This window comes from Lissotriton helveticus, chromosome 1_1, assembly GCF_964261635.1.
Source record: "Lissotriton helveticus chromosome 1_1, aLisHel1.1, whole genome shotgun sequence".
Taxonomy (NCBI): Eukaryota; Metazoa; Chordata; class Amphibia; order Caudata; family Salamandridae; genus Lissotriton; species Lissotriton helveticus.
This window is the reverse complement of record NC_136057.1, coordinates 978,866,471-978,892,245: the sequence shown is the minus strand read 5'-3', so window position 1 is coordinate 978,892,245 and position 25,775 is coordinate 978,866,471. Positions and strand designations below refer to the sequence as shown.

The 25,775-nt window shown below is 46.4% G+C and overlaps 1 protein-coding gene across 2 annotated transcripts in view; it reads right to left on the bottom strand.

The window, feature by feature from the left end:
- The window catches only part of MKLN1 (muskelin 1), a 785,750-nt gene that overhangs the window by 41,612 nt on the left and 718,363 nt on the right, over window positions 1-25,775 (bottom strand). For both annotated transcript variants that reach the window (XM_078677414.1, XM_078677419.1), the window contains exon 16: window positions 15,253-15,355. In XM_078677414.1, the coding sequence (XP_078533540.1) occupies window positions 15,253-15,355 (103 nt within the window). The remainder of the gene's footprint in view (window positions 1-15,252; window positions 15,356-25,775) is intronic.

Sequence of the window (25,775 nt, the reverse complement as noted above, 5' to 3'; positions counted from 1 at the left end):
CATCACTATCTACAATAACGGTACCATCTTAATCCAATCCACAGACAGAAACCTTGACCTATTTGACAACCTGTTCCCCGCTTTCAAAGAATACATTTCCAACGCGCAGATCCCACACCTTCCGACCTCCAATACCAACATCCTCGAGCCCACAGCACCTCCTACCACTAACACGCACCTCCTCCATCCCCCCAGTACTGTACACTATCACCTCCCGGCTACATACATTTCACACTCCTCAATCCCAGACGCGGATCTACCCTCTGCCACCAACACCCCCACCCCCGCCCCCTCTACCCCACTCCCACAGAACGAGAACCCCACACTTCCGACTAGCTTCTCAAAACAACCCACCTCACCTGACCGCACCCCACACAACATGACTCTATCCCAACCCATCTCCCCCTCCACTCTTTGCACTCCCGCCACTCCTAGCCCTCAATACTCCCTCAACCTCCCCCTCCACTCTTTGCACTCCCGGCCCTCACTCCTCCCTCAACTTCTCCCCCCCACTCTCACTCCCCTCTACTACACTGTCACCCCTGCAACGCCCAGCCTCCACACGTCCCGCAATTGCCTCACCCCCCCTTCCATTGACTCCCTGTCCATTAACACCAACACCATCACTAATCCTTTCACTCCCCCCCAACCTCCCTTCCTACACGAACACAAACACACTCGCTATCACCCCCAACTCCAACGACTTCCCTAACACCCTCACCCCTCTCCCCCCCTACTCCAATAACCTAGACACTTGCTCCCCTTCAGTGCCCTCCCCAACTCCTTACCCATCCCCATGCTGGACACAATCATGACCACCTTCCTCCAAGTGAGAGAAGAACTCCACACCCTCAAAGAGTTACTCCTCACACACCCCAGACACCCCTCTCCCACAACCACTTCTCAACCTCACAACATATCCTCCTCACATCCTACTCACCCCCTACACTGGACCTCTATCCCCTCTCGCAATACCTCCAACCGCCCCCAACGCACTAACAAGACTCTCTCGGACCCCGACATACACACCCTACTCCGCACATATGTCCCGGCCCGCCAAAACCTCTTAGCCACCACACACCTGTCCATTCCTACGATTCTCTCCAACCCTCTCAGACACCCCACGCATAACAGCAGAGGCTCCGTCCCCAACAACCTCACAAAAGTCCCTCTCACTCTTGATCCCTTCTCCTCCCTCTGCACCCCCAGACTCAAATGCACACTTCTCAACTGTAGATCGGCCCAAAGACACTCATCGGAGGTCGCTGATCTCATCATTTCCTTGAACCTTGACCTAGCCATCCTAATTGAAACATGGCTATCTGAATCTTCTACTCCTATCATGGATATCCTAGTCCCCCCCCCAACTACTACATCACTAGACTTGACAGGTCCAACAAGACAGGCGGTGGAATCGGATGCATCTACAAGAGCAACCTCTCATTTAATAAAGTCACCACCCCTTCTCTTACCTCCTGTGAATACCTCTGCCTTGATGTCATCAGTGAAAACAAACCTGTATGTTCACTACACATCATCTACCACCCACCTGGGGACAACCTCACCTTCTCCCAACAACTCATGGACACAATCGCAATCAACTCAGGATGGCAAAACACACAAATTTACCTTGGCGATTACAATCTTCACTGGAACGATTGCAGTGACGCAGTGGTTAATAGCCTCAAAAATTTCCTTAACGCTTCTGACCTCTCCCAAATTTGCAACAGCCCGACCCATGACAAAGGCTCTATCCTCGACCTTATCGTCTCCAAAGAAGGCAATATTCAACTCAATTCAATCCAACCCTGTGACTGGTCTGATCACCATATTGTCACATTCTTCATCAAGGAAAAAGTTAAACGTACCCCGGTCCAATCCTCCAAGCCCAAAGTTTGGAAAAGAGACCTAAAGAAACTCAATCCAAACTCTTTACCCCCTAACAGCTGCAATCTCCTACTCCCCCCTACCGACGTTACCGACGTCCAGTATTTAACTGACCACTATCTCAACACTATGACCTCAATAATCAATGAGGCTGCACCAATGCAACTGAAAAGAGTCTCCACCAAGATATCCAACCCTTGGTACGACGGGAGTCTCAATGAAGACAGACGGGCTATGCGAATGGCAGAGCGCACCTGGAGATCTGTTCCCTCGGCACTACACCTAAAAATTCTGAAGAAAAAGAGAAACGCATACTTCAGGAAAATAAAACGCTCAAAATCAGAGTTCTTCAGACTCCAGCTCGACCAAGCAAAAAACCGTCCAAGAAAACTGTTCGAGCTAATCCGATCACAATCCAAGGAACAACCCCAAGCAGTCGACACTATGGGCAATACACCTTCCTGTGAAGACTTCGCTACTTTCTTTAACCAAAAAACTGACAACATAAGGAGCGATCTCCTCATTGACGCAAGCCTTTACTCCAAACCCCACCGCATAACACCCAATGAACCAAAAAACAATGCGACATGGTCATCCTTTGACACTTACTCCGAAGAAGAAATTGACAGACTACTCAGCACCCTGAAACCATCCAATCACCTCACTGACCCTCTTCCTGCTAACGCTATAAAAGACTTCACCCCTTTGCTCCTCCCACTCTGGACTAAAATTATCAATAGTTCACTTTAACAAGGAACCATCCCTGACTCCCTCAAAGTTGGACAAGTTACACCTTTACTAAAGAAACCAACAGCTGACCCCACTGATCTAAACAACTACCGTCCGATTACCAACATTCCCACTCTCGCCAAACTGTTGGAAAAATGCGTTCAACTACAATTGACAAAGCACATAGATCAGTTTGATCTCCTCAACCCTCATCAATCTGGCTTCCGAGCAGGGCACAGTACCGAAACTGCTATGACTCGCATAACTGACGACGCCCTCCAAATTTTAGATCAAAATGATACCTGCCTCCTCATCCTTCTTGATCTCTCTTCAGCATTCGACACTGTGAAACATGAGAACTTACTCGAACTCCTAAACACAAGAATGGGTCTCTCTGGAACTGTTCTTCAGTGGTTCACCTCCTTTCTACACAACCGATCTCAAAAATTCAAGAGCAACAACTTGATGTCCGCTCCAATACCTGTATCGTTAGGTGTCCCCCAAGGATCCTGCCTATCCCCTACCTTGTTCAACCTAGTTATGGAACCTCTCACCACCTTGCTACAAGCATCCAATGTACATTTTCACATGTACGCCGATGACACTCAACTATATCTCAAACTACAATCCCCCAAAGACATTATGCGTCTGAACTCAACGATCAGAAGCCCCCAATCCTGCCTGGCTGATTACCACCTCAAACTCAATGCTATGAAAACTGAGTTCCTTCTGATCTCACCTCCCGCGAAAATCTCTATCTTAAACCTGGCTTAAGCACCTAACTGCACGCAATGTCCAACCGACCATCGTGGATTCAGCAAAATCTTTAGGCATAACACTTGACGCCAATCTCAACATGCAGCAGCATATCAGCAAGGCAACTAAGGGAGCTAACTTCCAAATAAATACCTTGAGGAAACTTAAACCCTTCCTCCCAGCCGAGGACTTCCGAACTGCAGTACAAGCACTAGTCATCCCTCGCATAGACTATGGCAGCATCGCCCTCTGCGGTCTCCCCCTAACTACAACTGCACCCCTAAGAGCTTCGCTAAACGCAGCAGCGAGACTCATCACTGGATCTAAAAAACACTCACATATCTCCCCGGACTTTAAATCCCTGAACTGGCTGCCTTTTGAAGCCAAAATACATATGAAAATTGCCTGCATGACGCACAAGGCTATACATTTGAAATCACCCGGCTACCTCACTGAGAAGTTGACAATTTCCGGCGGGTCCAGAACCACCAGAAGTACAAACAATCTTCTGCTGAAGCCTCGAAGAGTCCGGAAGGAAAAAACTTACAAACGCTCCTTCTCAGGAATGGCACCTAGGATCTGGAACTCACTCCCTCCTGAAACCAGGCTCATCTCATCCACTCTTCTTTTTAAGAAAGAAGTTAAAGCTATCCTCATGGCTAAATACACTCGAACTACTACTCTTGATCTTTTAAGACTTTGCGTCGAGCTATATTATTTGTTTGATTCCTTTGCACATGTGTTTTACTTGTATTATTGACCTAACTGATTGTTCATGCTCCCTCTTATGTGTACTACTGCATTGACCTACCTTACCTTACCTTACCTTCCTAACTATGCTCCCTCGTGTACCCACCCTACCACTCATTTATGCCTGTGTAAAGCGCTCCGTTATCTGCAAAGATCTTGTTCGCGCTATATAAAACTTTTAAAATAAATAAATTAAATAAAAAATAAAGATGCCTTTAAATCGTGTTACCTTGTCACATTTGCTCGGCTTTCAAGTACATCTCAGTGAGGTCGAGTAGATTTTTCAAGTTACTCGACCTAAACCCTGGCTTGATTCAAAGATGATTAAAGGAATTTTTGGATGGCAAGGCTGCCCTTTGGCCCAACAATAGTGTGTGCTTCATACATAAGCTTATACTAAGTTTTGATTGATTGCAGAACAAGTGACAAATAATGTGGTGTGCTAAAATAATATATTTTGCTGCAGAAAAAGATATCAGCACCAGGACCTTCCTACTCAAGATCTGTTTCTGCAATGCCATTCTCTAACTCAATTAGACGGTACAAAAGGGGGTGGTGATGGATGGAGCATCTGAGCCAATCAAACAATCCAGCCCGAACTGCCAAGCCATGCCTTCTCTGGCCCGGAAACAAGCTTCCGAGGACCGGTTTCTGGCATTACAGCCGTCTTCAGCCCGGCTTGCTTGAATCCAGTGGCAAAGTGAGCAAGGGACTCACGTCTGAGCATACCCTGCCACACTTATGGCGGCCAAAGCGGTACAAAAGGGGGTGGTGATGGATGGAGCATCTGAGCCAATCAAACACTCACACCCAGTCAAAAGATCTGGGTTTGATCCATCATCGTTCTTTAGCCCACTCTGCCACCCCAGTTCAGACATGGCTATATGCAAATCAGTCTGACCCTGTGCCTCATGGGAACAGTCCAGCCTGAACTGCCAAGCCATGCCTTCCCTGGACCGGAAACAAGCTTCCGAGGACCGGTTTCTGGCATTACAGCCGTCTTCAGCCCGGCTTGCTTGAATCCAGTGGCAAAGTGAGCAAGGGACTCACGTCTGAGCATACCCTGCCACAGTTATTGCGGCCAAAGCGGTACAAAAGGGGGTGGTGATGGATGGAGCATCTGAGCCAATCAAACACTCACACCCAGTCAATAGATCTGGGTTTGATCCATCACCGTTCTTTAGCCCACTCTGCCACCCCAGTTCAGACATGGCTATATGCAAATCAGTCTGACCCTGTGCCTCATGGGAACAGTCCAGCCCGAACTGCCAAGCCATGCCTTCCCTGGACCGGAAACAAGCTTCCGAGGACCGGTTTCTGCCATTACATCCATCTTCAGTTCGGCTTGCTTGAATCCAGTGGCAAAGTGAGCAAGGGACTCACGTCTGAGCATACCCTGCCACACGTATGGCGGCCAAAGCGGTACAAAAGGGGGTGGTGATGGATGGAGCATCTGAGCCAATCAAACACTCACACCCAGTCAAAAGATCTGGGTTTCATCCATCACCGTTCTTTAGCCCACTCTGCCACCTCAGTTCAGACATGGCTATATGCAAATCAGTCTGACCCTGTGCCTCATGGGAACAGTCCAGCCCGAACTGCCAAGCCATGCCTTCCCTGGACCGGAAACAAGCTTCCGAGGACCGGTTTCTGGCATTACAGCCGTCTTCAGCCCGGCTTGCTTGAATCCAGTGGCAAAGTGAGCAAGGGACTCACGTCTGAGCATACCCTGCCACACGTATGGCGGCCAAAGCGGTACAAAAGGGGGTGGTGATGGATGGAGCATCTGAGCCAATCAAACACTCACACCCAGTCAAAAGATCTGGGTTTGATCCATCACCGTTCTTTAGCCCACTCTGCCACCCCAGTTCAGACATGGCTATATGCAAATCAGTCTGACCCTGTGCCTCATGGGAACAGTCCAGCCCGAACTGCCAAGCCATGCCTTCCCTGGACCGGAAACAAGCTTCCGAGGACCGGTTTCTGGCATTACAGCCGTCTTCAGCCCGGCTTGCTTGAATCCAGTGGCAAAGTGAGCAAGGGACTCACGTCTGAGCATACCCTGCCACACTTATGGCGGCCAAAGCGGTACAAAAGGGGGTGGTGATGGATGGAGCATCTGAGCCAATCAAACACTCACACCCAGTCAAAAGATCTGGGTTTGATCCATCACCGTTCTTTAGCCCACTCTGCCACCCCAGTTCAGACATGGCTATATGCAAATCAGTCTGACCCTGTGCCTCATGGGAACAGTCCAGCCCGAACTGCCAAGCCATGACTTCCCTGGACCGGAAACAAGCTTCCGAGGACCGGTTTCTGGCATTAGAGCCGTCTTCAGCCCGGCTTGCTTGAATCCAGTGGCAAAGTGAGCAAGGGACTCACGTCTGAGCATACCCTGCCACACTTATGGCGGCCAAAGCGGTACAAAAGGGGGTGGTGATGGATGGAGCATCTGAGCCAATCAAACACTCACACCCAGTCAAAAGATCTGGGTTTGATCCATCACCGTTCTTTAGCCCACTCTGCCACCCCAGTTCAGACATGGCTATATGCAAATCAGTCTGACCCTGTGCCTCATGGGAACAGTCGAGCCCGAACTGCCAAGCCATGCCTTCCCTGGACCGGAAACAAGCTTCCGAGGACCGGTTTCTGGCATTACAGCCGTCTTCAGCCCGGCTTGCTTGAATCCAGTGGCAAAGTGAGCAAGGGACTCACGTCTGAGCATACCCTGCCACACTTATGTGCCACTTTGCCACTGGATTCAAGCAAGCCAGGCTGAAGACGGCTGGAATGCCAGAAACCGGTCCTCGGAAGCTTGTTTCTGGTCCAGGGAAGGCATGGCTTGGCAGTTCGGGCTGGACTGTTCCCATGAGGCACAGGGTCAGACTGATTTGCATATAGCCATGTCTGAACTGGGGTGGCAGAGTGGGCTAAAGAACGCTGATGGATCAAACCCAGATCTTTTGACTGGGTGTGAGTGTTTGATTGGTTCAGATGCTCCGTCCATCACCACCCCCTTTTGTACCGCTTTGGCCGCCATAAGTGTGGCAGGGTATGCTCAGACGTGAGTCCCTTGCTCACTTTGCCACTGGATTCAAGCAAGCCAGGCTGAAGACGGCTGGAATGCCAGAAACCGGTCCTCGGAAGCTTGTTTCTGGTCCAGGGAAGGCATGGCTTGGCAGTTCGGGCTGGACTGTTCCCATGAGGTACAGGGTCAGACTGATTTGCATATAGCCATGTCTGAACTGGAGTGGCAGAGTGGGCTAAAGAACGGTGATGGATCAAACCCAGATCTTTTGACTGGGTGTGAGTGTTTGATTGGTTCAGATGCTCCGTCCATCACTACCCCCTTTTGTACCGCTTTGGCCGCCATAAGTGTGGCAGGGTATGCTCAGACGTGAGTCCCTTGCTCACTTTGCCACTGGATTCAAGCAAGCCAGGCTGAAGACGGCTGGAATGCCAGAAACCGGTCCTCGGAAGCTTGTTTCTGGTCCAGGGAAGGCATGGCTTGGCAGTTCGGGCTGGACTGTTCCCATGAGGCACAGGGTCAGACTCATTTGCATATAGCCATGTCTGAAATGGGGTGGCACAGTGGGCTAAAGAACGGTGATGGATCAAACCCAGATCTTTTGACTGGGTGTGAGTGTTTGATTGTTTCAGATGCTCCGTCCATCACCACCCCCTTTTGTACCGCTTTGGCCGCCATAAGTGTGGCAGGGTATGCTCAGACGTGAGTCCCTTGCTCACTTTGCCACTGGATTCAAGCAAGCCAGGCTGAAAACGGCTGGAATGCCAGAAACCGGTCCTCGGCAGCTTGTTTCTGGTCCAGGGAAGGCATGGCTTGGCAGTTCGGGCTGGACTGTTCCCATGAGGCACAGGGTCAGACTGATTTGCATATAGCCATGTCTGAACTGGGGTGGCAGAGTGGGCTAAAGAACGGTGATGGATCAAACCCAGATCTTTTGACTGGGTGTGAGTGTTTGATTGGTTCAGATGCTCCGTCCATCACCACCCCCTTTTGTACCGCTTTGGCTGCCATAAGTGTGGCAGGGTATGCTCAGACGTGAGTCCCTTGCTCACTTTGCCACTGGATTCAAGCAAGCCAGGCTGAAGACGGCTGGAATGCCAGAAACCGGTCCTCGGAAGCTTGTTTCTGGTCCAGGGAAGGCATGGCTTGGCAGTTCGGGCTGGACTGTTCCCATGAGGCACAGGGTCAGACTGATTTGCATATAGCCATGTCTGAACTGGGGTGGCAGAGTGGGCTAAAGAACGGTGATGGATCAAACCCAGATCTTTTGACTGGGTGTGAGTGTTTGATTGGTTCAGATGCTCCGTCCATCACCACCCCCTTTTGTACTAACTCAATTAGACATCCTTCCTTCACTCAAGCACAGAAGATACCTCTAACTGTTTAACAGGCATCACAGACTTCCCCAGAAGGATAGAAGTATAATTACTGCTCTTCCTACCTCATCATAAACAGGATGAATAGTTATAAAGACTGTGTTCAGCCCTACCACAGGTACATAGTTTACAGCTCCTGTTACTTTTAGCAGCTTGTACCATAGATCAACCTTTAGACTGAATGTAGATGTTGTTCAACATTGACTGATGTAATTAACCACAGCCTCAATTATCCTGACCCTAAAAAAACTAAGATACAACGAAAGGCCACATTAAGGAAGACCTTTCATGGCTCACTGGAAATTTACAATTAATTGTGATCATCTTGAGAAGAGACATGCATACCAGATCACCTGAACAGTCGGGTAATGACACATTTCAGGACAACGGGAAATTATAGCCCTATTTACGAGATCCGTGGTAGTTTTCATCTGGAGGCTCCCACTGCTAAAAGCACACTGAGGTTCAATTTAAATTTAGATTTGTAATAATTTCTTTTTACAATTCTTAACTAAAACATAATAAAACCTGGGGGTGGGGGCTGGCCTGCGGCTCATGAATTTGCACAGCCTTTCCAAAGTGCTCCATCGTACCGCCCCGGGTACCATGTATGATGAACCTCCATTGTGGTTTGCATGCCAGGACTGAAGGACAGTAGCAGTGGAAAGCTTGGGTGACCCGGTGGACATAGAGGCAGACAGAAATTTAGCAGAGAGTACTACATGGCACTTAGACAAAATGTCTGCTCAGGCAGCTTGATGATTCCAAGACTACTGCTCCGGTCATCCTGTATTGGTTGCGTCCACGTGGTGATGAGGTGCTAGTTCACGGCCTGCTTGGCTGACCTTGGTGAACTGATGCTAAAGGACAGGTTGAGAAGAGCCGCGTGACAGGGGGCCAGAGTACCCCTTGAAGTTAGAAGGGGATTACTGTGGTAGGTGACAACCTGCACAGTATGGACAGTCAGAGATAGTGTGAGAAGGGCTGTGCTGCAGATTCAGTTGACTCATGTCCTGTGCATGAAGTTGGGGCTGGGGGAGTGGAGAGGACTGGCATATAAGCCCCCCCCCCTTCCTGTCACAACAGGTCAGATTACAGTCCTGTAAACAGTGAATGGCCCTGCCTGCTGCGGATGCCTGAGGGTAACACAGGCATAGATACTACCTCTAATGGATCTCCTAAGAGGGATGCAAAACCCTTGAATTGAAGCAACACATGTCTCCCATTGGGGAGAGGGGTTGGCCTAACGGCTAAGGCGCTCGACCTCTGACCTGGGGATCTGGGTTCGAGTCTCGGTAACGACGCCAAAAACCTCCTGTGATTCTGGGCAAATCACTTAATCTCCCCGTGCCTAAAAAAATGAAAGTGTGTCCTCATGTAACGTAACTGGTGCTATGTAAAGCGCTCTGATACCTGATTCGGTTCGGGTCTAGTTCGCGCTATATAAAACTCTGAAAAAAAAAAAAACATGTACATTAGAACAACTCCCATTTCAAGCTCTTTAATCGGGAAAAACAAGAAAAAGAGGTCTTACCCATGGACTGAAGCAGCCCCCTGAGGCTCTTGATCCGAGATACCCATAGTAGAATCGCGAGCAAAGTTCCAGTTACAAGAGACACCGGACAGCTTGGATAAAATACTTGATACTATGGCTGCAACAAGCTTTTTTTGGGTCACAAGATTGACCGAGTGGTAAAAAATCTGTGCCTGTTTAGGGAGGACCAGAAAAAAACAGTGGAAAGAGTTATACAAACTGAATTCTCATGAAAGAACAGCAACCAGTAAATGATACTGGATCTTACTTTGCAATAAGCAATAGTAAAATCATGTTGTTCCCCCAACTGAACGATAGGTGTGCAGCACCGGCGTTCATCCTTCCTCGAGGTGAAACAAAAAGAGAGAGAATTAGGAGTCCAATCTACTATCAGATTCCAGGTGAAACAAAGTGATCGTTGAAATAAATAATCTTTCTAGTTCGCATGGTTCATGCTATTGGAGTTGGAGATCTGATGTGCTGAAAAGTGCAGAGTTTGAGAACATGATATTAAAGATGGAACAGAAGGAGGGAATGAAAAGCTTCTCACAGCCTGGACATGGGATGCAATACTAAATGGTATGCCAGCTGAAATAGAGCAGAAAATCCAGCCTTAATAACATGTATGTAGGCGGAGACTGCAGTTTTGGAATTTAAGGCCGTAGTCGACCCTTCAGGCTACGCACGAGGGGCACCACCAGCATCCATCGTCGCATTGGTCGATAGACAAGGAGAAGTCGAAGAGGGATGATGCTTCTTCGACTTCTTCTTGTGCTTCGACTTACCTGACCCGGAGTGTGAAGACTTGGAAGACGCAAGATGATGGTGGCTCTGCGACCGGTCCCTCGACCTCACACGTGACCGGGACCTTGAACAGCGCGGAACCGACTGCTGGGCCTCGAGAAGTTTTTGGGACTGCTCCCACAAAGACTTCAGATTCATGGTCCGACAGTCGGAGCACGGCTTGTGGTCGTGGTCTTGCTCCAGGCAGAAAAGACACACGCGGTGCGGATCCGTCACCGACATCATTCAGCTACAGGAACCGCAAACTAGCGGTACGCCGAGCTGAGCGTGCCTGGAGGAGGAATTATTGTCCCTCTCTCAGAGCTGAGTTTATTAATACTCTGACCCTATACAAAAAGGCCATCTTGGCTGCCAAAACGGCCTACTTTTCTTCTAAAATCCTCGTAGCAGAGAATCAATCAAGGGAAATTTTCTCTATTGTCCACAAGCTGGCATTCTCCGACAAGACATCTCTCAAGCCCACTCCCTCCCTGGACCTCTGTCACTCCCTAAATAATTTCTTCATAGAGAAGATTGACATTATTAAAGCCAATATTCCCCCACCGTCCCCATCTTTTGTTGATCCTCAGTGCCCTCCTCCTAAGGGACAACTTAACGCCCTCCCTTCTCTGACTAACGAATCACTGTCCACGATTATTCCTCTTGTTAAATCTGGCTCCCCATTAGACATTTGTCCTGCACACATCCTCCGTCATATTTTCACCTCGTGCCCGGATCCAGCTCTTCACTTCCTCAATGGCTCTCTTGCTCAGGGGGTTGTTCCCAGCTCCCTGAAGACTGCAGTCATTGTCCCTATTTTGAAGAAACCCGGAGCAGACCCCTCGGTTCCCTCCAACTATCATCCCATCTCCCTCCTACCATGCTCGAACGTCATGTCACCAGTTCCCTGAGCACTTTTGTGGAGAAGCATGGAGTCTTAGCCCCCCGCCAGGCCGGTCTTCGCCCCGCACACTCTACTGAGTCCGTTATTCTCTCGGTCCTCGACAACCTCAGGGAGGGTATGGATACCGGCCAGACCCAGGCTCTAGTCCTTCTCGATCTCTCAGCCGCCTTTGACACGGTTGACCACACCATCCTGCTTTCTCGTGTCAGGGCGGCTGGGATCGGAGGGACAGCCCTGGTATGGCTGTCCTCCTTCCTGAGTGACCGCACCCAGGCCGTCCGCCTGGGTGATTTCTCTGCGGACTTTCAGAGAGTGCAGTGCGGGGTCCCCCAAGGTTCCTCTCTTTCACCCCTTCTGTTTAATCTTTACATTTCCCCTTTAATTTTTGCACTGCAGCAAATGGAGGTCGACGTATACAACTACGCAGACGACCTCCAACTCGAGTTGGTGTTGACGGGTGGTTCATCCAGTCCCTGGTCCTCACTTTTTTGGCCCCCTTCCCTTGGCCCCCCCCCCCATCCCTTCCACCTCAGTTAAAACTTTAGGCATCAAACTCAACTCTGACCTCACCCTTCACTCCCAGGTTAGCGCGGTGGTGTCCTCCTCCTTCCTGTCACTCCGCACCATTCGCAAGGTCTCCCGCTTCTTTTCCTTTGACGCCCTGAAAACGATCATCCTGGCAATGGTTATCTCCCGCCTGGATTATGGCAACGCCCTATATGCAGGCTTACCTGCATATAGCTTAAGGCGTTTGCAACTGATACAGAACCAGGCGGCACGGCTAGTTTTTAATCTCCCAAAATTCCATCATGTAACACCCCTTCTTAAATCCCTTCACTGGCTTCCTGTTCGTGAACGTGCCCAGTTTAAGCTTGCTTCCATCATCTGTCAAGCACGACTGGGCATGGCCCCGGCCTTCATCATATCAGAGCTAGCCCCCTACGTTCCCACTAGGGCACTACGTTCAGCTTCGCAAGCCCTTCTGACAGTTTCCCGTCTCCGAAGGAAGAAATTGGGAGGATCTAAGTTCTCTATCCTCGCACCTACTCTATGGAATTCCTTGCCTTTAGAGCTGAGGTCCACCCCCCTTTACCTTCAATTTCGAAAAAAGCTTAAGACCCATCTATTCACCAAAGCTTTTAATTAGACCTATCGTCACTTCTTCCCCTGTTGTTACCCTCTCTCACTTCCCCCTTCCCTGAGGTTTGTTGCAGCGCCATGAAACCGCTGGTGAAAGCGCGCTTTACAAATAATTTTAAATTCAAATTCAAATTCAAATTCAAATTCAAAATTCAAATGCAAGCCTTTTAGACGGGTATCCCTGAGGTGCACCAGGAGTCGAAGACTCGAAAACGGTGTTGACAAAAGTCAGCGCGTGAGGGTGGCATCTAAGTAGCTACCGCAACGTCATCACGGCGATCACGATGCTAATGACGAACGCAGTGGTACTGCTGATGAAAAGCTTTCCGGATCCAGTCTGACGCCTGAGGGTACTTCTAAGGTAAGGAATCCATAACTAACTGTTTCTTTCAGATAATAAGATCTTAATCAGTGGAAGAAAAATTACATGTGATTTCTCAAGCTTTATATATATTTGCCATTTTTTAATCTGAAAATCAATAAAATATGTTTAAAAATGAAATTTAAAAACCTTAATACATACTACATATTCCAATAGAAAAAAACTCCCAACACACAATCCTTGCTGATGAGAAGCTATCCTCAATCCTTTCTACATGAATGCTTGGTGAAAAAATTGCAACTCATTGCTTTAGGGGATATACTTTTAAACAAATGCCATCACCTAACTTCCCAAATACTTTTTCAATTGTCCTTACTGGTCCAGGGGAGAAGAAATCACAATGACAAAACCCCTTACAATGCTGCTACGTTTCCTGCAGGAGGGTGCCTTTCAGTGGCTTGTCCAGTGCTCCCATTCCTCTCACAGATTTTGACAATGAAGATAATTATAATAGAGAAGCTTCCCATAATCACCGGCTGGACATGGCAGAGACAGGTTCTTAGATAGAGGAATCATTTTCGACGTTCCCACCATGTGATGCCGTCATAAATGGAAATTGTATCTCAGTGATTATTTTATTTCAGATATTGGAGTCCACTCAAAGTTAATGGAAGACAGAAAGATCCATCCAAAAATATGCTCACAACACACTGAAGAGGAAAAGGGAAAAAATGGAGCAGTGTGGTAATCGCTTACACTGCTCATAGGGAAACAAACAACTAAATTAACTGTACAAACTCTGGTGATCAAGACAGATGCCACCGCCTTTTGAGTAACACTCAATAGCCATTAAGGAAGCACATTCCCCCGAAACGTTATTTCTTGATTTTCAGTCCTGCTTGGGAGCAGTTATATCCCAAATATAATTTAAGGTAGCAGGAATGCAAATTGGGACTGGCAAAGACAAATGTACCAGCAGCGCCATTTGGGACTGAAAAAGAAGGGCTGAAGGTTTGTGCACACCTTTCTAGCCATCGGTATCCCAATAGAGGTGACATCTTCGATGAAAGATAATGTTATACACCAGACTGAAGATAGCAAATGTGAACATTCTTAGTAATAGAGACATGAGCCATATGTAGCAGGACATCCCAAAAGCAGCGGTGACATAAAATGGAATTATTCTTGAGGGCAAGAGAAGCACACTCTTTCCTGGATGCAATTCAATGTGATATTGGAATTTTACATAAACCAAGACCGGAATTAAAATACTAAAGAATCCATGCACTTGGACTGATAGCTTTCATAAAAACACAAACATAGCTCTCACAAAGACAAAAATGTGCCCTCCGGCTTTGTAGACAGCTGCTCTCTACACTACAAAATAGGCCTACTAATCAAATTTATGTTAAATTTAAAAGGATTACTGAAGACACTCTCTGTAGTACACTAGGATAGATATCGTTTTGCTAGCTGTTGGATGACACACATTTTAAATTCAGAATTATCCAGACAAAGCAAAAAGATGAAAATCCTTGCTCATTCATTATGTAGTTCAAATCTGCTCTTTACAAAATTACGATAGATATTGCTAAATTGGACAGGGATCCCTATACATATATACATTGAGGCTGCATTGAGGCTGCACTACAGACATTACATGGTGTGTCATTCTACAGCTCTGAGATGGAAGGATTATGTAACTGAGAAATTTCCTAAACAAAATAATTTTCAGCCATTGGGTGATTTAAAATATCTACAATTTGGTAGCTCTCTGATAGTCAAATATTTCGTAGGAATGCCAATTTACAGCTGTAAACAACTGTTAAAATAGGGATGCATTAATCAGCCTTCTGTGTGTTCAAGAGCAACACTATTCTTTCAAAGTGACTTAACCCAATGCAGCAGAGAAAAAAAGCAGAATCATGCATTAGTTCTCTCTGTAAAAATACAGACTGTAACATATTCAAAAACACATATTTACCTGTACAATCCCAGACATGTAAAATGGTATTTAATGATTTAGATGGTTATGAAGATTACCTCTTTCGTCTCTTCCGGGTCGGAATGATCCACTGTGGCATACAAGTCATTTTGTAAGTATTTTAGTGCACAGAGGGGTTCTGTCTGCGCCCGCTCCTCAAACCTGTAAAACCAAAAGATATAAGTATGGTCAAACTAAAAGATACATCTCTTAAACCTTAACCTTTAGAAAAAATATTATACAGTGAAACTGTTACACGTGCAACTCTGTTATGGGTAGAGAAGCTGAAAAAATGGTTTGGAAGTAAAGTATTTTCATGGAGAGTGAAGTTGACGAAATTCATTCGATATACCCTGGAAATCTATGTAAGATGCCAGCTAAAGAAAACAAACAAAATGGACTCAAAAGATAGTCTACTTTGGATACAACATTTATCTTCAGTATATTCTACATCAAATATAGTACATAGATCTTTACTCTTCTGGGATTCATAAATGCCATTTTTCTGAGTAGCTTTCTAAGGTTATGCCTGAGACTTTGCTGCACTGGGTGAAAACTGCACATACTTTCATGCTAGCGTAACTGGGAATAAAATGATGAATACAAACTGTTCATTAATCACCAATTTATCTCCTGCACTGCCTCCTGACTCACCTCTATTTTCTGTGAATACTTTGCCCCCTAACGTAAATGATAACCTTTTAACCTTTGAAGAGCACGATAATGCAGGGGGCTCGGAAAAATCACCTGAATGGACGCAGACAAGAGACCCATCAACCTTGCTATGTGGCGCAACGATATTTGACTGGCTGCTTCACTCTTCTCAGCTCCTTGCGTATCTCTTTCACTTTTTCCATATGAAACTTCAACACACCCTCCAAGGTTGGAACACACCATCTAAGGTAGAAACCTAAAAATGTCATCTCATGCCCCGGTATCAATCAAGACTTCTCCTTTTTCACCACAAGTCCTAAATCCTCCAACATCGTCACAGCTAACTCCGTCTGATCTACTGGTAACGCCCTTCTCTCTGCCATGATCAACACATCGTCTGAATATACTATCAACCATACCCCTCACAATCTAAACCAAGCCATCAAATGTTTCATGACTTTTGTAAAACACCACATAGTTTACGTGAGTCTAAATGGCAAACTCTTGAATCTGCCTCACTTCCCTTCCCACTTGACCTGTAGGTAATTTCTGTGCTACACACACACTGGGGAAAACCTCCTTGCTCAGATTTATAGCCATATCCATAGGGTCTGAACCGCCGCGTGAAACAGTCATGTGTGATCCCTTCTCCTTGGCCGGGGAATCAACCCCACATTCTCACGGCCCCACCAAAAACCTTACATATGTCCTTTTGCACTTTTTGTAATGAAATAAATGTGCGGACATTTCTTGACATGTTCCTGACAATATCCCATTACTCTCTTTGGCAAACATTTTATTACTAACTTACTTGCTAATTTTGGATCTATCTTCACTAGAATGCTTTTGCACCTCTCCATACAAAAGGCTGCATTGGTATTGCCCAGTAACCATATTGCTCTCTGTACTCACTGGCGAAGCTCAAAAATATTTACACCTGTGTTATTGGTCTGTGCCTCCTAGCTCAGATTAAACACTTTCGTAAGTAGTCCCAAAAAATTCAAGAGCCTATCTAGGCACCCCTTTGGGTCCTTATCTAACCCTTTCCTAGGGTCTCTGCCAGTTTTGTTTAAACTCAAAACGTTTGGGTCAAACTCTGGAGTATAGTCTACCCTAGACTGCAGGGTAGGACTCGTGCACTCGGACCATAGCTTTGTCCGCACTTTCTTTGGGATCTCCCTGCGTATCCAATATGATACATACTAAGTCACATGCTCTGCTGGCGACCACTGAAGAGACAAAGGGAGCTGTATTAGTAGAGGATCAAACATCTCCTCTCCCTGTGGGTCAACAAAATCACCCATTTCCAATTTTATTATTTTTTGTCCCATCTTCTTTCTTTTACTTTTAATCCGCTTTTCCTCGTCTAGACCCGACGAGCACGACAACTCTACATCACCACTTGAAGATATCTCATCGCATGTCACAACATTATGGCTCTTCACTGATGCCTTTATATCATATCATTGGGCCTTTATAGCCCCACCTGACTCTGGAGCCTTACTCCCAGACCCTCTATAATCTTTATACACCTCCGTTGGCTTTCTCTTTGAAATCCTTTTTGCACCATCCACCTTCGAACCACTAGCACCTGCAACAACTTCCCCAGCTGACCAAAAGAATTCCTTATCTACACTCCTTATTTTACCCTTTTCTTTCAAATGCCTCTCTACACTACTGTCTATTTTCCTGTCCATTCGTAAATCTCCAAACATGTTACCATATACTCTCTCATTTTTTCTGCCGAAATGTTCCCTTTATCCTGCTCTATAGTTATACTGCAGTTTTCCTGTAAAAGCTCATTCTTGCAACTACCTTTGCCTACGACTCTCTTTAGCTGGTATAATAATACAGCTGATTGAAATAAGCTCCGTCGAATGTTTTGCCAACTGTCAACATGCAGATGACTGGAAAAAAACCTCTTCCATGCGGCTTGGAAAATACCCAAAATATGGCTGCCAAGCCTTTCCTGCTAAGAAATCCTTCTAATCCCAACTATACAAAATGGCCACCACACGTCCTGCAAAAAACAATTTCTGACGTGCACCTTCATGAGACAGACTTGTGCTGGAAACACCTTTATTGCGGTCGCTTTCCGATTGGCCCACTCAAGATAAGTTCCTCCGCACGCCTCTCCTGCCTGCTACTGGTAAGTGTTTTTGAATTCCCCAACGGTCCGCTGCTGTTCATTTCCTGTTCATCCAAATATCGGTCTGCCTTCTAACGTACCTACGCGCTCTTACATAATAAACCAACTCTTTCCTATCCCTCTGCCTTTTCACAAACAATTTCCTACAACTTACGTAATATATATATTTTTTTAAATGAGCTTGCAGGAATTTCTCCAATTAGCTGTTTTCAAAACAATATCCATTCCTGCCAAGCTAACATGCCGAGCCCAGCCTAATAACTTTGTCACACATAATTAAACTCTCCTAGAAGCCACTCCGTTTTGTAGTAGATTGAATAGTACTTATCTGTGTATGAGCAGAAACAAAAGAAGGAAGATGGCTGCATGTTTTATGTTATTATGAATGTTCTAAAGAGCTCTAGAATTTAAAGGCTGTTTATTCTAATTCTAAATTCTTTGTTGCTGCTGTGTATGAGGGCAATAAAGGAGTATTACTGCATAACATTGACCTTTATGCCTTGCGATAAAATTGGATTTCTATTAAGAAAAAGTGAGAATTGACTCTCTATCTGTGCACAAGATCTTGTTGGTTGAAATGTGCCAGACATTTTCCTAATTATTTTTTGCAATACAATAAAATCTTAAAGACTGCTTCCAGAGTGCGAATCCGTTTTTTAAGAAATTCATTACAATAACCATTTACACTTATGGTAAAAATAAGTGAAGTTCTGGATGTAGTGAATATTCTTTTGGGTCCAAGTCTTTGAGGGAAATAAGATGTATTCCTGTAATGATTTATGCAGTCACTCGCAAAGTACAACCCATTCTGCAAAGGAAGTGCCAAGCAAATCCAGGAGACTGACAGGGAAATGTTGCAGACTACTTTTAAGGTCATAAATAATGATTTTCAAACTCAATCTAAACTATCTCTTATACCACTTCTTCTGCTTTAGAACCCAACAATCTGAAGTGATTTCTTTCCAACAAGGAAGAAACAATAGTAATCTCCCCCCGACAGGAGATGTGTTGGTGTGGGAGGAGGGAAGGAGGGGATTATGTGAGCGTGAAAAGTCAGTGTTTTGAGTTGGAGGCTCCCATAATGCGAGTACCTCTACCCTTGCCCTCGAGGAGGCTGCTAACCGATAATAGACACATCTCTGTAAAAAAAAAAGATCAGTAACAAGTCTCTGTATTCAGGGGAAACTCACACGGGGTAGCCCAAATCAAAGTGGAACATTTTCTGCAAAAGATTCAGCAATATATTTGCTAATTTACACATCTTAAAGAGATCTGAATAAAGAATAATTTGTATAACAGGCATCTGCCACTAAAGGAGAAAAACAAAGACTGTGAAGTGGCCAGCTTTTTTTTTGTGTACGCGCAAGTGAGGGAAGAGTTAAAGCAATAGCAGGGCAGGATGAAACACATGGACGAGGAAGGAGGAGCAGGGGCACTGAACGATATGAGCGAGAGATTGACATTTAGTGCGAGGGGAGTGGACATTTTCATGGGAGATAGCTGGAAATGACATGCACTCTCATGGGGTATGAACAAAAAATACAAAAATAGTTTCTGGAAAGCCAGCACTCATGGAAGTATAGAAGCTGCCAAAGAGAGACGTTGTAAACAGGCTCAGATGCAAGCCCAGTGCAGCAGATGGTCCTTACCCTGTCCCATAAAAGTCTTTGTGTGCCAAAGTTGGTGCTTTCATGCTATACGTAGAATGCATGCGATAAAACAAAAATATGCCTGTCTCTGTCTTTTTACAGGCAAGATGTGAAAGATGGGGAACAACACAGAGCAATCGTGGTGAGTATCTGATGGGGGAAGCAGCATATGAGGGAGAGAGCTAGAATACACATGTAACCTCATGGAGTGCTGAATGAAACAGAACAAGCATTGGCAATGCCAAATAGGTTTCCCCACTGCGAAATCTATTGGCTCTGTCAATGATTTTCCACAAGTTATACAGGTGGGTTTACGTTTTTCATGTTCTCAGTGAAAAGATCCATAACGTGGTTTTTGACTACTGTAAGGTTCATCTTTCTCATTGAAGAACATTAAGCTACATTATTACATTTAATAAGTGATATCGTTGGCTTGGATGCATATTGAGATTTCATGTTTAGATAATAAAATTGTAATTTAAAACACTTTATGATGGTAAAGTCGGATTTTGAGTAAACTCTGAAAATGGCACTTTAAGAAAGTCATTTTCTTGTCCTAACACTTTGCGCCTTCTGCAAGTGTCCTGGGTCACATCACTTGTGAAATGTCTCTGCTGCTGGGGTTTGTGCATTGCTCCTAGACACTGACGCAAAAGGGACTAGTTGTGGGTAGGATGGGCCATCGTGCCAGGATGGCTGTGGGGGAGCTAGGATTTTGCCCCGGATACACTTTAAAAGCCTTGCCTCCAGCACACACAAAGGAACCTGGCACTAGTCTTTTGTCACTACACACTTTTCGGAGCCTTGACATGGGAACACACCTCCAAACACACAACAAAGTCTGTCACAAGGTATAAATATTGGACCTCCAGAGGCACTCTTCAGTACACTCTTGGACTTGTGGACATTAAAGAGGGAGGACTGCATTGCCACCAGGGGACTGTCCTGCGGCCATCAGAGTACTGCCATGCTCTCTGGGAAGAAAGACTGGCCCTGCTTCCTTCATCCGAGGTGAACCTGAGTGACTCCAAGAGTCAGTTGGCTGATCTCCTGTCTGGGCTACAGGGGCATGAGATAAGCTACAGAGGCCTCCCTTCAACTGCCCAAATGACCTCTGCTTGTGTGAGTTCCGGATCCCCAGGAGGTGCCGCCACAGGTCCTGGACCCTTGGCTGGTATGAGCTGAGCTCCTCCTAAGACGAAAGGTTACATTTCTAAATTGTGGGGTCTTCCCGACCACAAAAAAGGCCTTTTGCACCAAGACTATGCCACCTGTGATGACAGGCAATGCAAAGTTCCAGTGAGCCAGACTCTTCATGCTATAGCGACTGCCAGCGACAACAGTCAATGTGAAATCTGCACTTTGCACTACAGCCAGTGATGAACGCCAACGACAGTCTGCGATGCCCGACTGGCTCTTGCATTACAGTGATGAAAGCCCGCGCTGCCCAGCCTTATCTTTGTGCTACAATGGCAACCATTCACAATGCTCTCCATTCTCCTTACAATCTACTCCACCGCGGACAGAACTCTTCACACCAGACTTTGAAGGCAACTTTTTCATGGGCGCTAATCTGGCTCCTGTATCCGGACCATGCTCCATCACGTTCGACTTCCCCCGACCTAGCGTAATCAGATGAACGCGAGCAGCACTTTGTGCTTTTAGGCACTACATCTACTTAAAACTTAAAAATTGAATACCTCCTGTTCCAATGATTCGATTATTAACTTTTTGATTTAATTTTGGTTATTAGAATGTACCCTATTTTTCAAAATTGGTTTGGGATTATTCTGGTGCTGGGTTTTCACTTTATTACAGCATATGCGCTGCTTAAATACTTTACACATTGCATCTAAGTTAGGTCTGACTACTTTGTGCCAAGCTACCAGAGGGTTAGGTACAGGTTAAGTTAGTGACTTTTGTGGTTCACACTGACAAAGATTGTGGTTGTTGCCTTACTGGGGCTTCCACCCCCTCAACCAACAAGCCAATGTCTTACATGCACCATTTAGAATCCTCCTAATATTGGTTAGATTTGTGACCTAATGTGGACATTAGTAGTGAATAAGGAAGGGAAAGAAGTGAGGATTTGATTCCATCTTAAATTGCATCAAGATTTTTTATTTATATCACTCCAGTTGCCAATTTTCATAATATTAACATGTATTGCCTTAATTGTATGCATCATAATGTTATATCCACAACTTTCGTCCAAGTGTTCCAGACTGAACACAGTAAAATTCAACCTCACTTTGGATTTGATATTTGAAACCCTAGTTTACTCAACAATTATTTTAACCATTTGAATGTGCAAGAATGACTAGCAAGCTTTAACAAAGCGTGTGTAGTTACCTGAACAGTTAAGAATGTAATTTTACAATGACTGACAAGCTGTACATAACAAACACAACCTGTAAGGCAACAGTGTCTATATAACAATTTATTACAGAGGGAGTGCCACAAAACGAATAGTTTCTTACCTGTTGGTGTAGTTTTGTAGCTTGAAGATCTTTCTGGATTCACTATGCTGTGCATTATTCCGCGGTCTTGTGGTTGGGTCCGGAATCGTAGTCTTTTTTTTGTATCCCAGGTGGGCGTCGGCATCTCACCTCTTGGTGTATTTCCGGAGACGTCGGCACGCTTCCTGCGGAAGCTCCCACTCTTTGGCGCCATCTTCGGATTCTTTTTTTCGTGTTTGTTCTGTTACCGAAGTTATGGCAATGTTCCACTAAGTTATTCACTGCTTTAACCTTTAAGGCGTCTTGTTTCAGTATTGTCTCTGTTTTTGACCACCTTTTTTCTCCAGCCTCATCTTTCTGGCGGAGGTGGGTGGGTTCGCTAGTGAATCCAGAAAGATCTTCAAGCTGCAAAACTACACCGACAGGTAAGAAACTATTCGTTTTGCAGTGTGAATCTTTCTGGATTCACTATGCTGTGCATAGACTTTGTAGCGGTTTCTCATGTTTGTGGCGGCTGGGTGGAAGATGAGCGTTGGTTATTGAATATGTGTGGAAGCACCTTTTGTCCGACTTGTGCTTCCTTGTTCATCTGTATATCCACACAGTAGTGCTTCGTGAACGTGTGCACTGAAGCCCATGTTGCCACCAGGCATATGTCCTGAATGGGTGTGTTAGCTAGGAAGGCTATTGTAGCTCCCTTCTTCCTGGTAGAGTGGGCGCGTGTCCCCTCTGCTAGTTCCTGTCCTGCTCGCTTGTGGCAGAACTGTATTGTTTGAGCGATCTATCGTGCAATGGTTCCTTTAGTTACAGGTTTCCCCATGAAACTGTTAGCGAAGGACACAAAGAACTGTTTTGTTTTCCTGTGCCCTTTTGTTCTCTCAATGTAGTGCATGACTGCCCTTCTGGCGTCCAGGGTGTGCAGAGCCCGTTCAGTGCTAGTGGCTGGTTTTTGGAAGAAACTTGGTATTTGTATAGTCTGGTTCATGTGGAACCATGACACCACCTTTGGCATTAAGTCAGGGTCCGTTCTCATCACTACCCTATCGTTGTGTATCTGGATGTAGGGTTCTTGTAGCGTTAGGGCCGGTAGCTCGCTTACTCTGCGTAGTGAGGTGATTGCTACCAGGAAAGCTGTTTTCATGGTCAGCATTTCTAGGGAGGCCTTGTGAAGTGGCTCGAAAGGCTCTTTCATGAGTTCCGTTAGGACTAGGCTAAGGTTCCATGCAGGTGGCAGCACCCTCTTTGGTGGTGCGATCCTTTTTGCTCCCTCCAGGAATCTCTTAATGACTTGTGATGTGAAGAAACTCTTGCACGTTTCTCCCCTTGTGTAAGCGACTATCGCTGCTAAGTGAACTCTTAATGAGGATGAGCTTAGGTTCTTGTCGACCAGGTGCGTGAGGAACTATAGCACTGTCGAGTCCTTCTGCATCTTATTGTGTAGCTTTTCTCTCCTGCACCACAATGTAAATCGCTTCCATTTTGATACATAGCACTTCCGTGTGCTGGGCCTTCGTGCCTCCCGAAGTACCCTCAGGGTGCTTTCTGGCAGTTTCAAATGCGCAAACTCTATGTCTTCAGGAGCCATGCTACTAGGCTCAGGCACACTGGCTCTGGGTGCAGCACCTCTCCGTTTTGCATGGAGAGTAGGTCCTTTCTTCTCCCGAATCTGTGGGGTGCACACTGTGTCATCTCCATGATCTGTGAGTACCATGTCTGCCTGGCCCACTGCGGTGCGACCAGTATCAGGGTCATGGTGCTCGTTCTGCACTTGCTGAGTACCTTGTGCATCAGCGGTATCGGGGGGAAAAGCGTAAGCAAATGTCCTGGACCAGTCTATCCATAGGGCATTCCCCAGGGACCCCTCCCCGGGCTGCCTGGATGCGAAGTTTAGGCATTTTGCATTTTGGCGTGTTGCAAATAGGTCCACCAACGGTGTCCCCCACCTGTCAAACAGCCTCCTTGTTTCTTGTGCATTGAGCTCCCACTCGTGGGATGCCGATGTCTATCTGCTGAGCCAATCTGCCTCCACATTGTCCTTCCCTGGTAGATGTATGGCTAACAGGTCTATGGTGAGTGGGATAGCCCATCTCCATATCTCCTGCGCTAGCCTTGAAAGCGGGGCGGATTGTGTCCCACCCTGCTTGTTGATGTAGAACATCCCTGTTGTGTTGTCCGTCGGGATCAACACCCTCTGCTTGTACAGTTTTGTCTGGAAGGCTTTCAACGCTAGGAAAACTGTCTTCAACTCCAGGTAATTGATGTGTTTGACCGCATCTGCTGGTGTCCACAGTCCTCTCACTCTGAGTTTCTCTATGTGAGCGCCCCATCCCTTCTGGGATGCGTCTGTGGTGATGGTCACAGTTGGCGTTGGTGGCGCCTGAGGCTTTCCCCTTGTTATGTTCCTCATGTTCCACCATGCCATTTCTTTCTGCACTGAGTGCATTACAACCACTAGATCCTCCCAACGACCTGTAGCTTGTGACCATTGCTCCTGTAGCCATTCCTGTAAAGGTCTCATGTGAAGCCGTACATTTGGCACTAGGTGTATGCATGATGCCATCATGCCCATGATCTTGCTCGCTGTTCTCACTGTCCGAGCTTGCCCCTTCAGGTAGAGCTGCGTCTCCTTCACCAGCGCTCACGAGCTCTTCTCGCTGGGGACCACCTTGCTCTGTAAGGTGTTGATCTGTGCTCCCAGTGAGGATTTCCTCCAGTGGATGGAGAAACCCAGGTTCATCAGCATGCTCGTCACTCTCTGTGCGTGCTGCTTGCAAGTTTCGTATGAGCTTGCTTTTATTAGCCAGTCGTCCAGGTAAGGGTATACGTGTATTCCTTCCCTTCGTAGGTGTGCTGCGACTGTTGCGAGGCACTTTGTGAAGACCCTTGGTGCCGATTTGAGGCCGAACGCCAGGGTTATGAACTGGTAGTGGTCTTCTCTGATGGTGAATCTGAGCAGATGCTTGTGCCCTCTGTTCATTGGGATGGGCAGGTAGGCATACTTGAGGTCTATGGTGACCATGAAGTCCCCGCCTTGCCATTTAGGAAGTACCTCTTGCAGGGAGGTCATTTTGAACTTTTGCGTTCTTATGAATTCGTTCAAGAATCTTAGGTCCAGGATGGGTCTCATCATTTCGTCTACCTTTGGTACCAGGAAGTACGTTGAGTACACCCCCCTGTTCCTTTCTCTGTAAGGCACTGGTTCTATGGCCTGCTTCTGCAGGAGCTCTCTTGCTTCTTCTTGAAGGCGCTCTAGCTCTTTCTTTGCTAGTGGTCTTCTTTTCGGTTTTCTGTTTGTTGGTTTCCCTTCCAACTTTATGCAGTACCCGAACTGTATGATGTTGAGAACCCATTTGTCTGAAGTAATTCTTTTCCACTCCTGGAAGAAATGCTTTAGTCTTCCTCCCACTGGTCTTACATGCTCGCAGGTGTTTAGTTCGTGTAACTCCTGTCTGTTTTGTTTGTGCTCCACCCTGGGAGTTTTTGCTTGGGTGGGCACATGGAGCTTGCTTAAGTTACTTAGAGGTGGGTTGTTGTCCCCCTCTCTTATTCTGTCCACGTCCATTTCCTCTCCCACGAAAGTACTGGCCTTTTGGCTGGTACTGCCAGGACTGCTTTTGTTGACCTGCTATGTCTGGGTGTCTGCCTGGTGGGTTTGTTGGAATCCCTGGTGT